The sequence below is a fragment of the Myotis brandtii genome, unplaced genomic scaffold (assembly GCF_000412655.1).
Source record: "Myotis brandtii unplaced genomic scaffold, ASM41265v1 scaffold351, whole genome shotgun sequence".
NCBI lineage: Eukaryota > Metazoa > Chordata > Mammalia > Chiroptera > Vespertilionidae > Myotis > Myotis brandtii.
The window spans coordinates 2,542,888-2,558,139 of NW_005363502.1; the positions used below are offsets into that span (position 1 = coordinate 2,542,888).

Here is a 15,252-nt window from a genome sequence, read left to right on the forward strand (position 1 = left end):
ACACGTTACTATATCTAGTAAAATAGCTATAATTTTGTAAAAGCACTGAAACATGAAGCCCCAGAAACATTTCACCCAGTTCTCTTTCTTTGAACTTGACCACTGTATCTCTTGTAAATCATTTAAATTGATTTATTTTTCAAAAGGTAACAGATCAAATCATTGGCTTGATAATAACTTATCTTCATTTGTCTTTCAATTATTATGTTTTATATCTCTATTTAATATGTTCATCCTGAAAAGGTTTATTTGTTTTTTTATAAGCATACAAACCTTGTAATATTAGCTGTCATTCCCAGGTCTGAACATTTAGTCAACATGTGTTTGAGAGACCTTCAACTTATCAAGTATTGCAGGTCTCTGATTGTTTTGGAACGTCTTCTGATACCTGTGGACTTAGTTCAAGGCCAGTTTTTTTTTTTCTAATAGGATGAACAAATGGTTAATTGTTTGCTTTGGTCACTCAAGTGCAAGATTTTACCATGTATAAAAGTCTAGCTGCAGCTTCTGCTCAGTTACATCCTTACTTTTCTATTCAGATTCTCCTCCTCGGAGGTTTTGCATTAGATTTGCAAAATGATGAGCGTATCTTTGATCTGGGGGATTGTGGTAGCAATCTGCTGTTGTTTTTGGCTTATTCTTGGAATGAGGAGAAGGTAAAAAAGTTTTATCTTTCAATTGCATCTAAATTCATTCAGTTAATGTTCTTTTACTTTCATTGTTATACAATAAATTTGACTTTCTGTACTTACATACACTAACATTTTCTTCTCAAATTAAAAAATTTTACTTTAAATTTTTAGTGGTATCTTTTTAATTATATCTAACAAGATAAAATGATAGTTTTCCTTTTAGTTTTGGCATACCAATGGCAATGCAAAAATGTACTAACTTGTTAAACATAACTGACAGCAATGTATGAGATTTCTGTATTTTATGTGTGTATATAAAGAGGAAATCTGGATTAGTAAGGATACAATGGTAAGTGGGATCTGCCATGAAAAGGATTTCTATCACGTGCTTCAAATAAGATGCTCTGACTAAATAAATATTCTCTTTTCAGCTAGTTCTTGTGCATTATATAGACTCAGCCTAAGTTTAGACAAGAGCACAGAGCCTGCATTGATCATTCTATTATTTTTTTTCTTAGTAAAGATATTTGACCATGATGGATTAAGAAACTGCTAAATGTATGTGACATCGCTTTTATTTTTGTGTCATTTATAATGGATTCAAGAATGCAAGAAATACAAATAGAGTCAGATGCATAGTCATAGTTTAACTTCTGATGGGCTCAAAGAGTATTTTCAGGGATATGGGGGAGAGTATGTAAATATTCTCTATGTCAATCTCCAAAAGATAGAATTGCCCACAGCATATCTTCAGCTATGTAGATTGTTATGTGTTGTCTACTTTTTACAAGTATTCTTTTGTTCCTTAAAATGCTTTAATTCAGGCCTGATAGTTTCTAGGGGTTTTTTTCTTTTATGTTTTTTTTAAAATATATTTTTATTGATTTCAGAGAGGAAAGGGGAGGTAGAGAGATAGAAACATCAGTAATGAGAATCATTGATCGGCTGCCTCCTGAATGCCCCCCTCTGGGGGTCGAGCCCACAACCCAAGCATAAGCCCTTGACTGGAATCAAACCTGGGACTTCAGTCTGCTCACTGTCGCTCTATTCACTGAACCAGCTAGGGCCATTTTTTTTTTAATTTTCAATTACAGTTGACATAATTATATTAGTTTCAGGAACGTTTATATCCTTAATAAAAACACTTAAAGTAGCATAAAAGACTATTGAATTACAATTGATGATTCTGTTAATATGTATCTTATTTAATTTTATTTTATAATAAGCTAATTTCTCAAATGAGATTCTTCTTATCTTTAACAATCACCACAGTATAATAGCTTTAAATGATGAAGACTGTGAAAACTCTAATTCTGCAATCCTTTCTGTTATTCAGTATTCTATATCTTTAAGGAAAACAATCCAATACTTGGTCAAATGACACTTAGAAAAAATATAAATGCTAGAATGTAGGCTGATCTCTGTACTGAGAGCAATCATCTTGTTGGCCTTGTTTAGCCTTTGGTCCTCAGTACTGGGAAAGTACCTAGCATGGAGTGGGTGTTCAGTAAGTGTTGTGGAATGTAAGCATGGATGGATGGGTGGATTTGGTAACCATTTTCACCAACATGTCATCTTACTAGGTTAATTTAAACCCATTATTTTAGTAGAAGAGGAGGGCTCCATCAACACTAAAACATAGCTATAAGCTGTAGTTTTGAAGTTTGAAGTCAGTAGTATAAATTTTAAAAACCTGGTATAAATATAAAGCTGTGTACTTTTCCATAACCATCATATTGTTGTGCCTTACAGAAAAATGGGTGAACCTCCTCTGGAGAATGGGCTGATCCCTTACCTGGGATGTGCTCTGCAATTTGGTGCCAACCCTCTTGAGTTCCTCAGAGCAAACCAAAGGAAACATGGTCCTGTTTTCACCTGCAAACTGATGGGAAACTATGTCCACTTCATCACAAACCCCCTGTCATACCAGAAAGTGCTGTGCCATGGGAAATACTTTGATTGGAAAAAATTTCATTTCACTACTTCTGCAAAGGTAACCACTTTTGCATTTAGACCGCATTTATACAACATGCTGTTTATTTTCTACTCTTTAATATGTCACTCTACTTAGTCATTTTGAGGAACAAGGAGAGTTTTATAATCAAATTAGATAGGACCTCTTGGTGCTAGTCATTTAAAAAGTTGAAATAGGTATAGATTTGTAATTTCTTAACCAGCTAATGAGAGTGAAATAAACATTAAATATTTTACTGAGACAGATGACACTGTATAAGTAAGATATTGCAAACTCACTCATGTCAACCATGTCTATACAACACCCAGAATGCATGTGGTGAGAACTGAACATGGAACAATGGTTTTGCCACACTCATGCCATACCTTTGTTTAATCTTATTAAGGAATTGACCAGATATTTTGGCATCACTTAGATGTAATGTAAGAGGCTTTTTTATAGAGAAAACAATTTATGAACATTAACTGAGTCCCTGCAAAGAAATATTAGACATGGTGTCTGCCTCTAAGTAACTTGAAGTCTGGTTAAAATTCATCTACAAAGAATATAAAAGAGAACTAATGATTAAAAACCATTATTGATTAGTACCAAATTAAGATGCAAATAAATGTCCTAGATCAGTGGTCGGCAAACCACGGCTCGCAAGCCGCATGCGGCTCTTTGGCCCCTTAAGTGTGGCTATTCCACAAAATACCACGTGCAGGCGCGCACGTACAGTGTGATTGAAACTTCGTGGCCCATGCGCAGAAGTCGGTTTTCGGCCTGGGCGAGTCTATTTTGAAGAAGTGGCGTTAGAAGTTGGGGGTGGACATATAGAGAGGATGAACGAAAGGAGACAGACGAAACAAGTATACGAGACGAGTGTGGATGGGAGAGTTGGAAGGGGTCGACCTCAGCGAACGTACCTCAATCAGATTGAGAACGTTTTTAGCAAAGGCCAGCTTAGGAGTACCCTAATTAAGTTAATAACAATGTACCTACCTATATATATAGTTAAAGTTTAAAAAATTTGGCTCTCAAAGGAAATTTCAGTCGTTGTACTGTTGATATTTGGCTCTGTTGACTAATGAGTTTGCCGACCACTGGGCTAGATAATAAAAACAAGAAATAGACAGAGCGGTGGAGGGAAGTTTCACTGAGGAGCTGGGGTTTAAACTTGGCCATAAAGAAAGGGTACGATTTGGCCATTTACTGGTAAAATGTTATGAAACTTAGTATGTGGAGAGGCCAATTTCCATGCCCCCTTTTTAAAAAATGAAACTTTCCCAATTATGAAAGTACCTAATTTGCTTTTCAGCCATTTACTAGCACTAGGTCAGGTTTAATTTCTTTTTTCTCCACACATTTTGTTTATCGCCAGGCATTTGGGCACAAAAGCATTGACCCAAGTGACGGAAATACCACTGATAACATAAACAAAGCTTTCATCAGAACTCTGCAGGGCGATGCTTTGAATTCCCTCACGGAAGCCATGATGGAAAACCTGCAACTTATCATGAGAACTCCAGCTGCATCTGAGTCAAAGATGCCTACCTGGGTGACAGAAGGGATGTATGCCTTCTGCTACCGAGTGATGTTCGAAGCTGGGTACTTAACGCTCTTTGGCAGAGATCTTATGGGACAAGACGCACAAAAAGCACTTATTCTAAAAAAACTCGACAACTTCAAGGAATTTGACAAAATCTTTCCGGCCCTGGTAGCAGGCCTCCCCATTCATGTGTTCAAGGCCGCACACCACGCCCGGGAAAAACTGGCTGAGGGCTTAAGGCATGAGAACCTGGGAAAGAGAGACCACATGTCAGAACTGGTCAGGTTTCTGAATGACATGCTCTCCACCTTAGACGACATGGAAAAGGCCAAGACGCAACTCGCTGTCCTGTGGGCATCACAAGCAAACACCATTCCGGCCACTTTCTGGAGCTTATTTCAAATGATGAGGTAACTAGCAACTTCTCCAGTTCTTTATTTATTTCAGTAGGAGGCAGAAAGTCAACTATTAAAAAAACATAAGCAGCTGTGACTGGTAAACATGCCTTATAGAAGCAGAGAGCCTCCCAGGGAGAGGAATGGGCTGGTGCAGGGTCCACTCAGGTCACCTGGGCCCAGAGCCCTTGCTCTTAACCCCAGGCTGTTCAGTCTTCATAATCATAAAAGTATATTTAAGTGGTTACTGACTTCCGGACAAAAGGGCAATTTTTTTTTTCATTCAGTCATTTCTGCCTTACTATTTATTTGACCAACTAAAATAGCTGTGGATCAATTATTCTTGATGGGATTTAGCTAGATTTTGCCTTTTAAAACTGTATGTAGCAAAAAAAGAAAAACAACTGTATGTAACATTTTATTTTACACAAACATGATTTCCTTCCAAAGTCTTTGTTTTGGAACTTTGGCATTCAAATGGTTTATTGAATTATTTCAGTTAAATTGGATGTTTCATATCACGTAGATACAAAATTACTATTCCCTAGGATCGGAAATGCCAAATTCCAGTGATGGCTGATATTTTTATGTGTGCAATATAAAAAAATATTCTCAAAACAATTTCAGATTTAAAAACCCATTACCAACCTGTCTCAAGTGCTAAATGTCTTCCAGAGTTTTTACTTGAGAGGGCTCTGGCCGGGACATAGTCACATATTTACAGTAAGGTTACAACATCAATATAATGTCATGTAGGTAATGGCAGCCATTCTACGGCAACCTCACAAATACTTATCAGTCAAGCATTTCTGGGAGTCATTTGCTGCAATCATGTCATGTAAATTCCTTACCGGGGCTCTGAGGAGCCAGTCAATTTCCATGCATGAAAACGAAGCAGCATTCATTTCACAAGTCAAAGTGCTAGAACAGTTATAAATGGAAAAGCTGTCGTTCTGCCTGAAACTGCGGTACAGATTTTAGGAGTAAATTTAAATTTGCATTTACAATTTAGCCAGGACTTTACAATTGCTATGCTGGATGCAATCTGTCTACTCAGTTGCTATGTCAGTGACTAATTTGATCATTTAATCTTTACTGAAATCATTTATTCATAAAAATCTGGCCAAAGTTTTACTTCTACATAGCAAGGTCCTTTTAAGGAAATAGCCATTTCCCACCTTCTCTGGTAGCTTGGTCACCCATTTAAAAGATAGGGGAAAAGCCTAACCTTGCAGAGTTTTTGGTCTAGAAAAAATTTATTTTATGTACATTTCTTTTCTCTTAACTTTTAATAGGAGCCCTGAAGCAATGAAAGCAGCTACTGAAGAAGTGAATAAAACACTAGAGAGTGCTGGTCAAAAAATCAGCTTAGAAGACCAACCTATTTGTTTGAATCAGATGCAACTGAATGACATGCCCGTGCTAGGTACGCTTAACTTACTATGTTACATTTCACTTACTGCCTCCTACTAACAGGAATTGTCAGTATAGGTTATGCACGTGCCTGTTCTAGGCATTGTGCTAAGTAGTTCCCATGTGTTGTCTCTTTTGATCCTAGGATTAGGGACTGTTACTACTTCCATATAACAAATAAGGAGACCGACACTTAGAGGCTAAGCTGCTGTCTAGGATGGAATGGTGGAACCAATTACAACATTAATGTGGATGGGACTCTTGACCCCACACTCGCAACCATTTCTCTGCACTTCTATACTCGCTCTTTTGTAATTACTTTTACACTAATTTTACAGTTAATTGGGAGCATATTATTCATTTTCATGAAATCAAGAAGGGAAAAAAAGCACCATCAAGAAACTACAAATAGATGCATGGGTTAAGTAATGGGACTGAAGTTTATTTTTCTTATTTTTGCTTCCATATTTTATAGAAACACAAAAAATATGCTTTTATAGTAAGAAAGACTTTTCTTTTTGTTCTTTTTGTCTGTAGGAAAGAAACCAAGCTATCTTTTAGGGGCCGTGTGTGTTAGTGGAAGGGATGGGGGGGGGTAAGAAGCACAGGTCCCACCGTGGGCTCCCCCAGGGGAGACCTCAGACATGTCACTTCCCTTCTGGGGCCCTCGCTTTCCTCATTTGTGAAAGAAATGGCTAATACGCTATTATTTTACACACAATCCTGTGAGGAGCACCCAAAAAATGACAATTAAAAGGACAGAGGCTGGAAGGCCAGGTTGGACCTTCTCAGTCGGTTGGAATGTTTCAGCTGCTGACAGGGCGGTCCTGTTTGTCCCTGACGTCTTTACCAGGCAGCAGGGCATTGTCACACATCATCAACTAGTGTGAAGATAAAAATGGGTTCTTGTAAACATTGAATTGAAGCTGCATTAAACATATGGAAAAACATTTCCATATTAAAGTATTATCAGTAGATTAAATCCCCAAAGTGATGAACTTTGAATAATTCACAGAAAAGTGATTTGTCGATTTTCCCAATTGTATTAGATGTCTAGTGACATGTATAAATAAGAATATTTTTTCTATAAAATTATGAAAGTCTAGTTTCTATTCATCAAAATATCTTCTCAAAAGATTATTAATGCAGATTATCAGATTAAAAGATACATGCAGACAAAACTGAGTCGTTGATCACAGCATAGTGGTAACAGAAAAAAGTGGGAAATTTGTGTCTGGCCAGGTTCCCACAGTCTGTTTAGCTGCTAGAAGTATTTCAGACTCTATATTATGCGGCCTTTAAATACTTAATTTGTTCTTCCTTCTTCCCTCTCTCCCTCCTTCCTCCCCCAACTTTTCCTCGCCTCCTTTCTTCCTTTAAAACTATTCAGATAGTATCATCAAGGAGTCGCTGAGGCTTTCCAGTGCCTCCCTGAACATCCGGACTGCTAAAGAGGATTTCACTTTGCACCTCCAGGACGGTTCCTATAATATCCGCAAAGATGACATCATAGCTCTGTATCCTCAGTTAATGCATTTAGATCCAGAAATCTACCCAGACCCTTTGGTAAGTGCCTGCTCATCAAAGTACAATAGCCAGGTGATATCTACCAGATGGAAATAAAGAGGAAATTACCATTACAGAATTGATTTAATTATGGAAACCCTAGGTCTCCTTTATTATGTCAAATATTCATATATTTTGGAAAACCTAGACAATGGCCTGAATTCTTCATTTTTTCTAATATTTGTCATCACATAATCTCTGCTAGATTACATATGCAGCCATGATAATAAAGCTGCTGCCACTAGGCTGGTGTGTCTCAGTGGTTGAGCGTTGACCTATGAACCGTGGTTCAATTCCAGGTCAGGGCACATGATCCCCGGTAGAGGGTGTGCAGGAGGCAGCCAGTCAATGATTCTCTCATCATTGATGTTTCTCCCTCTCCCCCTCTCTCTCTCTCTCTTCTTTCCTCTCTGAAATCAATTAAAATATATATGAATATGTATGAATATGTATGAATATATATGTACAGAAACACACACACACACACACACACACACACACACACACGCTCTGCTTTTCCTTGAAAAATGCCTGCTCCCAAATTCAGGAAATTAGAGGCTTAGAGACTAATAATAAATATACCGACTCTTCTAGTTTTTGAGCTTAACTCTCCTTTCTAGCTCTGCCTCACTGAGCAACTAGTCACCCAGGCAGGGCAGGAGGCATCATAAAGCTTTCTTGTTCCCATCAGTTCTTGTTAAGCTCTGGTTCTTTATGGCTTTCTGATTCATGGTGGGGTTTTTCCTAAATTACTAATAAATTGGATTTTAAAAAGAAAATTATCCTTTGGAGTGTCCAGGTCAAGAGATACATTTATTTAAAACTAGCTTATCGGTTTGTTTTCTTTGTATTTTCATTGCAGACATTTAAGTATGATCGCTATCTTGATGAAAATGGGAAGACAAAGACCACCTTCTATAGCAATGGACTCAAATTAAAATATTACTACATGCCTTTTGGGTCAGGAGCGACTATATGTCCTGGAAGATTATTTGCTGTCCAGGAAATCAAGCAATTTTTGATTCTGATGCTTTCCTATTTTGAACTAGAGTTTGTGGAGAGCAATGTTAAATGTCCCCCTTTGGACCAGTCCCGAGCAGGTTTGGGTGTTTTGCCACCATTAAATGACGTCGAGTTTAAATATAAATTCAAACATTTGTGAATACACGGCTGGGAGCAAGAGGAAATTAGCTGATGTGACAGCGTGTGGAATGCCACCACTCCCCCATCCACTTGGAGAGATGCATGTAGTGGTGTCGTGCTGGTCACCGGTGCTTGCTTGTGAATCCTAACATTTTGGTGATGGTTTCAGCTATCTCAGACTGTGTTAGTGAAAGAATCTAGTTTCCAGAAGCACAATGATGTGTTTTCATTTGAATAAGTTAATGAAAGCTCATGTAGCCAGGGACTAAACTTCATTATTTTCAGAGGAAAAAGTCTTTTGTTTTCCCAAATGAAGATTTTCCAATTGGCAGAATTTTTTCCTAAGGAAAGTGCTTTTATAAAAACCACCCAACAATTGTGAAAAAGTTATAAATTCACGTTTTAGTGAAACTGCATCATTTTTTGACTCGATGTGGAACTCTTCGGGTGTAGATGTGTATTATAAAGGGTATTTTAAAGGATTTTGTTTTTTAATGAAAAGAACATGTTTTTAAGTTTTCCTTAGATCCAGTATTCAGGAATTTTAAAATAATGATCTGTTGTCCTGATAACATTAAAATGGCTTTAATATTTTCCCTTTTTGTTTCACTTACTCTTTCTAGAAAATCTAATGTCTATGTCAGGTTTCAATTATTTTATTTATACTTTCATTTGATTCTATCTTAATGAGAAGATTTTATTTTCCAGAGAAGGGAGGTTTTCTGGTATTACTAAACATGCATCAATGAAAAGAATGAAGCTCTCATGTGATATGTTTTTAAAATTAAAACTGGATGAAAATGACCATTTAAAAGCTTTGGATATGAAACATCAGAAGAGTTTGTGACTTCACATTGTATTCTATTTAAATAAATTACTTTTTTATTTTGAAATGACTTTTAATTGAAAGAAAAATAATTTAAGTCCATATGATAGCGTTTAACTACTGTGTACAAAATGCTTTGGTAAAATAGTTTAAGTATGGGAATTATCAGCTGTAATATTTTTATTGATATTCCTGTATGTATTTATATATCAATTATATTTACCTTTCTCTTATACTACAAATAGTAAGAAAATATTGTAACATTTGATAATTTTGAAATGATTCACCACTCAGAAATAAAAGTGTGAATGTGGATGCTTAAACATTTTTTTGGAGTAACCGAAGTTTGTTCCAGTCAGAATTACAGCAGTAAGGGACAGTAGCGGGGGGACTTTAATAAAAGTATGTATAAGAACTAAAAAAGGCCCATTAGGATGCTGGCCAGGTGGGTTAGTTGGTTGTAGTGTCATTCCATACTCCAAAAGGTGGATTCCCCATCAGGGCACATACCTAGGTTGTGTGTTTGATCCCTGGTTGGGGCGCATATGGGAGGCAACTGATTGATATCTCTCTCTCCTTTGCTCTTTAGTGTCTTCTCATTGCAGTAGGGCCTTTTAGTGTCTTTTCTTGGAGTGCCTACTCTCAGTGGCAAAAAGGAGATGATGCATTTGAGAAAGTTTCTCTCCTATAATGACTTGCAGAAAATCCTCATTGTACTGGACCTATCTCCTCGTTTCTTCCCCCTGTGGAGACAAGATCTGGCCTGTGGGCCATGCAGAGAAAAGCCCATTCTGCCTTCACCTGTGCAAAGGGTGAAGATGGCTCTGGCGTCTCCAGTCCTTGGAGCCAGCACATCATGGCTCTTCTCACTCTTGTCTCTCTGCCTCTGTTTAATGACCCATCACCCCCACACCCACGTGCCTGCCTCAGGTCCCTGGATTTCAGTATATTTCTCTGAGTCATGACACTCAGCCCTGCACTGACCATCTTTTCTTGGGGAGGGTACTTGAGTGAGGGCACAGGACTCTAAGCCTCAGAAGGTAGTCACTGTGCCTTGGGGTGGAGGACCGTTGGGTGAAGTCATGTGATGGTGGGTGGAGCTGGGTGGGTCCTGGTCACTCGGTCCAGTACCCAAAGCTCTGTCTGGTCTTGAGCAGCCTTCCCCACCCCCACCTACCCCCTCACTGAAGCACAGGAGGATTGGGGCGCTACAGGCTGTGGTAGAGGAGGAGCTGCAGGTGTGAAAGGCCTGCAATAGCTGATTGCCACTGAGGAAAGGACTGGCCTTGCTCTTAAGTGGTTAAATATTCAGAATGTTTAAAACATTCACCTCCAATAAACTGCAACAGTTTGGTTCATTATTCATCTCTTAGAAAAAGCAAAATAATCACTCACTCAAAAATCCCCATCGTACCTCATAAAATTCATTAAAGGTTTGTAACCTTGCTATTTCATATTACCATGGAATTATCGCTTACATAGGTTTTTACATCAAGAAAATTAAACTCATTTAGATGTGGTTTAAGAGTAACAAAATTCTGTTTTATAGTAAAATAGAGGCCTGGTGCACAAAAATTCATGCACTGTGGGGGGTCCCTCAGCCCAGCCTGCACCCTCTCACAGTCTGGAAGTCCTCAGGGGATGTCCTACTGATGGCTTAGGCCCGCTTCCCCTGGGAGGTGACCAGACGGACCAATCAGGGGACGGTGTCAGCCCACCCAAACGCCCCTCCACTGCTGTTGGTCATTGCCCCCCCACACCCACTCATCACCATTCCCTCCCTTTGCCCACTGGCATGTGACTTGGCTGGCCTGGCCCTGCCTGCTTGCTGGTCCTGCCCTCTGCCTACTGGTCATTCTGCAGTTCGGTCGATTTGCATATTATGCTTTTATTATATAGGGTGGTTTAGAACAGTGGTTCCCAAACTTATTTGGCCTACCGCCCCCTTTCCAGAAAAAATATTACTCAGCCCCTGGAAATTACTTTTTTTAAACTTTAATAGCAGTTACTCATTGCCCCCAAATGCACCTGTGGCCATCACCGCCCCCCTGGATCACTGCAGCGCCCACTGGGGGGCAGTAGCGCCCACTTTGGGAATCACTGGTTTAGAACTAAATTTCTGATGTGGTTTTCTAGTCTATTTCATAACTTGCTGGAGGCACCCATACATATCTTTTTTAAAAAAGATTTTTTGATTTTTAGAGAGAGAGGAAGAGAGAGAGAGAGAGATATCACTGTGAGAGCAAAGCATGGATCAGCTGCCTCCCCTACACGCCCTATCGGGGATTGAGTCTGAAACCCAGGCATGTGCCCCAATTGGGAATAAAACAGGCAACCTTTCAGTGCACAGGACAACTCCCAACCAACTGAGCCACAGTGGCCAGGGCCATCTTTGCATATATTTATTCTTGTGGACTAGGGGTTGGCCAGTGATAGAACTATGGGCCAAAGGTGCCCCTCCCACCTGTTTTTGTGTAGATGAAAAGCCAAATATAGTCTTCACATTTTTAAATTATGGGGGGGGGGAATCAAAAGAAGAATATGTCTTGACGTATGAAAATTCTATGAAATTCAGATGTTCACGTCCAGAAGTAAAGTTTTGTGGGGACACAAGCTCACCCATTTGTTTGTGCTCTTGTCTAGGGCTGTTCTTGCAATGCAATCGCAGTGGAGACCATGAGGTGCAAAGCCTTTTAAAATATTTACTATCTGGTCCTTTACAGGAAATGTTTGCCAACCCCCGTGGTATAGCAATCTCAAAGCCTATTTGATGCTATAATTTTATCAACTTAAAAAAATGCACTACTGCGTGAGATCTCTTTTCCACCTTTTAAAAACATATGTGAGAAGATGATATTAAAAAAGTACAGCACATGATTTTCTTGTAAACAACCTTAACTTAGAACTTTACTGAAGGCTGAACCATTTTATTTAGGCAAGAGATCTCCATTTGAAACCAGGCCCTAAAATTAAGAAAAAATGATAATAACCTGTTGTAGGATCAACTAGGCCTCAAAGATTATATATATACAAATTTACTCAGGGTTACTGTGATCCAAGCCCAGGCTTACTAGTAAACGTTTCGCATGTGTCATCTCATTAGCTCCTCGTGAGTCCTTGGTGGCGCCTGTCACTATTATCCCGTATCACTGAGGGGAGAGAGGGAACGCCAGAAAGGTTAAGTCAGTCACTGACCTAAGGTTACAGTGTTGGCAAGTGGCAGAGCTGGGAGTATTGGGATCCAGGCTGTTCTGATTCCAGAGCCAGCATTCTTCACTCTGTAGAAAGTCCAAGTGACACACTATCTTGCCTCCCGTCAATGAGATAAAAATCCATGATGTCATTTCTGTCCTATAGTCTCCACTGCTTGGGAGCGTCATCTGGCCAGAGGGCGAGGACACCGTAGCTGCCACGCTCAACTGCTCCCAGTTGCCAAGAAGCTGAGGACTCCCGCCTTGCAATGACTGTGAGCGGGTGAGGAGCGAACGCATAATCAAATACAATATTGCAATGTTAAACTATAATCCACCCCTGCACACACACACAGGAAGATATTCCTCTAACTCACCAATAATGTGGACTTGTAACTGTGGAATTGATAAGTCTTGTTCTTCTAGGATCAGTGTTTGATGTTTTGTTTTGTTTTTAAATATATTTTTATTTATTTCAGAGAGGAAGAGAGAGGGAGAGAGAGATAGAAACATGAATGATGAGAGAGAATCATTGATCAGCTGTCTCCTGCATACCTCCAACTGGGGATCTAGTCTACAACCCGGGCATGTGCCCTTGACTGGAATTGAACCTGGGACCCTTCAGTCCGCAGTCGAATGCCCTATCCACTGAGCCAAACCAGTTAGGGCAGTGTTGGATGTGTTTGAGATAGTTGGGATTATGGCTCATTGGGATTGGTCTCACTAACAGATAACAACACCAATACCATCCTCACCAGCCCCTTCCCCACACCACCTTGGCTGATACCAATTCAGACACTTGGATGTAGAGAGTGACATCAAGTTACCCCACAGCACTGAGGCTTCATAGAGGATCATAGGTCACTCAAAGTCATCTAGTCTAAGCCGTCATTTGAATTAGAATCTGACATTTGGTGAAAGAGGAATGATTGTGTTAGAAAGGTTGCACAGCAAGTTCCAGGACAGGCCTGGCTCTAGAAACTTCCTATTTGCATGGAAAATACTATAACCACTGAATGAACTGGGGCACATTTAACATTAAGAACTTCATCTTCCAAGCCAGGGGCATTAGGTTTCACAGATTCCAGGAAGTCCATATCTTTATCTATAAGGTTATGTTGCAGGAGGAATTAATGGGCCAGATTTCCCAGACAGAAGTAGGAATGTGGTTCTTGCATTACCACTGAAATAGACATTTTTAGAAGCCCCCACGGGAGGGTGGGATGTAGAAAAAGGCTTTCTTTGCATGAAGTTACATTTTTTGTGTTCCCAAGTCCCCCTTTCCCCAAGCCAATCCTGAAAGAGGGGCAGCTGGGAGTTTAGCAAAGTCAAAAGCAAGGCCAGTGTCTAGAGTGTCTGTCCCATGTTGCAGCGAGTAGTTCAACATCCAAGCTAATGCAAGTCCATTAGTTCATATGTGGAGCTGCACAGGACCGTGAGCCATGTGGGCACTGGAGAGCGCATCCCCTGCAACAGGAGTCCCAAGAGGGCCTGGTGCATGTGAGAGAGTGTGTTGGTGAGAGTGTGGTTACAGAGAAGTTCCAGGGAACCTGGTGAAAACGCGCACCGACAGGTGTAGTTCAACATCCAAGCTAATGCAAGTCCATTAGTTCATATGTGGAGCTGCACAGGACCGTGAGCCATGTGGGCACTGGAGAGCGCATCCCCTGCAACAGGAGTCCCAAGAGGGCCTGGTGCATGTGAGAGAGTGTGTTGGTGAGAGTGTGGTTACAGAGAAGTTCCAGGGAACCTGGTGAAAACGCGCACCGAGGCCCTCAGCACTCCAAGTAACACAGTGTGTCTGCCAAGGGCTGGCTGTCCTGGAGATACCTGAGTAATTTGAAGCGTGAGGGCAGGTGTCCCTGGGTGTGCTTTGGCCACAAAAACATGACAATCAAGCAGAGTCAGCAGTCAGTTTCTCAGAAATTTGGCTGGAAGTGCTTTTACTTCATCACTTTCCTGGAGCGATTCCAGGGAATGGCAGCTCCAAAAGCAGATTATTAGTGGTTTAGTCAACGCTATGGCCCACCAAAGCTCCTAATCTGTGTCTTACACATAGTAGGAGCTCAGATGCCTGAAGACAGCAATGAAGTAAATCAGTGATCTGTGTGGAGGCGTTTTGCACTCTGGGGTCTCTGTTTTTCTTAGTCCAAGCTCCAACAAGTTGTCCATGTTTTATTTGGCTGCTTTGCTAGCAAACCTTTTTTGCTTCTCTCTATTGATCTCCCACGCTATTAAAATATTGAGAAAGAGTTACACTCAGAATTGAGAACACAGCTAGCCGGAGCCCAGGCCCACATTGCGTGATAGGGCAGTTTACTATTTGCTAAAATAAAGTGGAGGTGCAGAGGGTCTCAGCTCGGAGCACAGCTGAGCAAACTGCTGACAGATTTCAGAGAGACCAGAGAGGTGGGCAGTGTCAGACACAGGAAGTGGAGCTGAGGCTAAGCAAGCTTCAGACAGAACTTTTTGTCCTTCTGTTCAGTCGTTAATTTACTGAATACCCTATATTTACACTCTATTTGGTTATGAAGTAAATTTCAGAAATGTTCAGACTGCTGAGGGTCTAGGCCTATTTTTGGT

At 40.1% G+C, this 15,252-nt stretch overlaps 1 protein-coding gene across 1 annotated transcript; it reads left to right on the forward strand.

Moving 5' to 3' along the window:
- The first annotated feature begins 470 nt into the window (after positions 1-470).
- LOC102259720 (cholesterol 7-alpha-monooxygenase) lies at positions 471-9,489 on the forward strand. Its single transcript, XM_005871650.2, has 6 exons — positions 471-656; positions 2,385-2,625; positions 3,968-4,545; positions 5,826-5,956; positions 7,334-7,509; positions 8,372-9,489. The coding sequence occupies exons 1-6, from the start codon at positions 577-579 to the stop codon at positions 8,669-8,671; spliced, it is 1,506 nt and encodes a 501-aa protein (XP_005871712.1). The 5' UTR covers positions 471-576; the 3' UTR covers positions 8,672-9,489.
- The last annotated feature ends 5,763 nt before the right edge of the window (positions 9,490-15,252 follow it).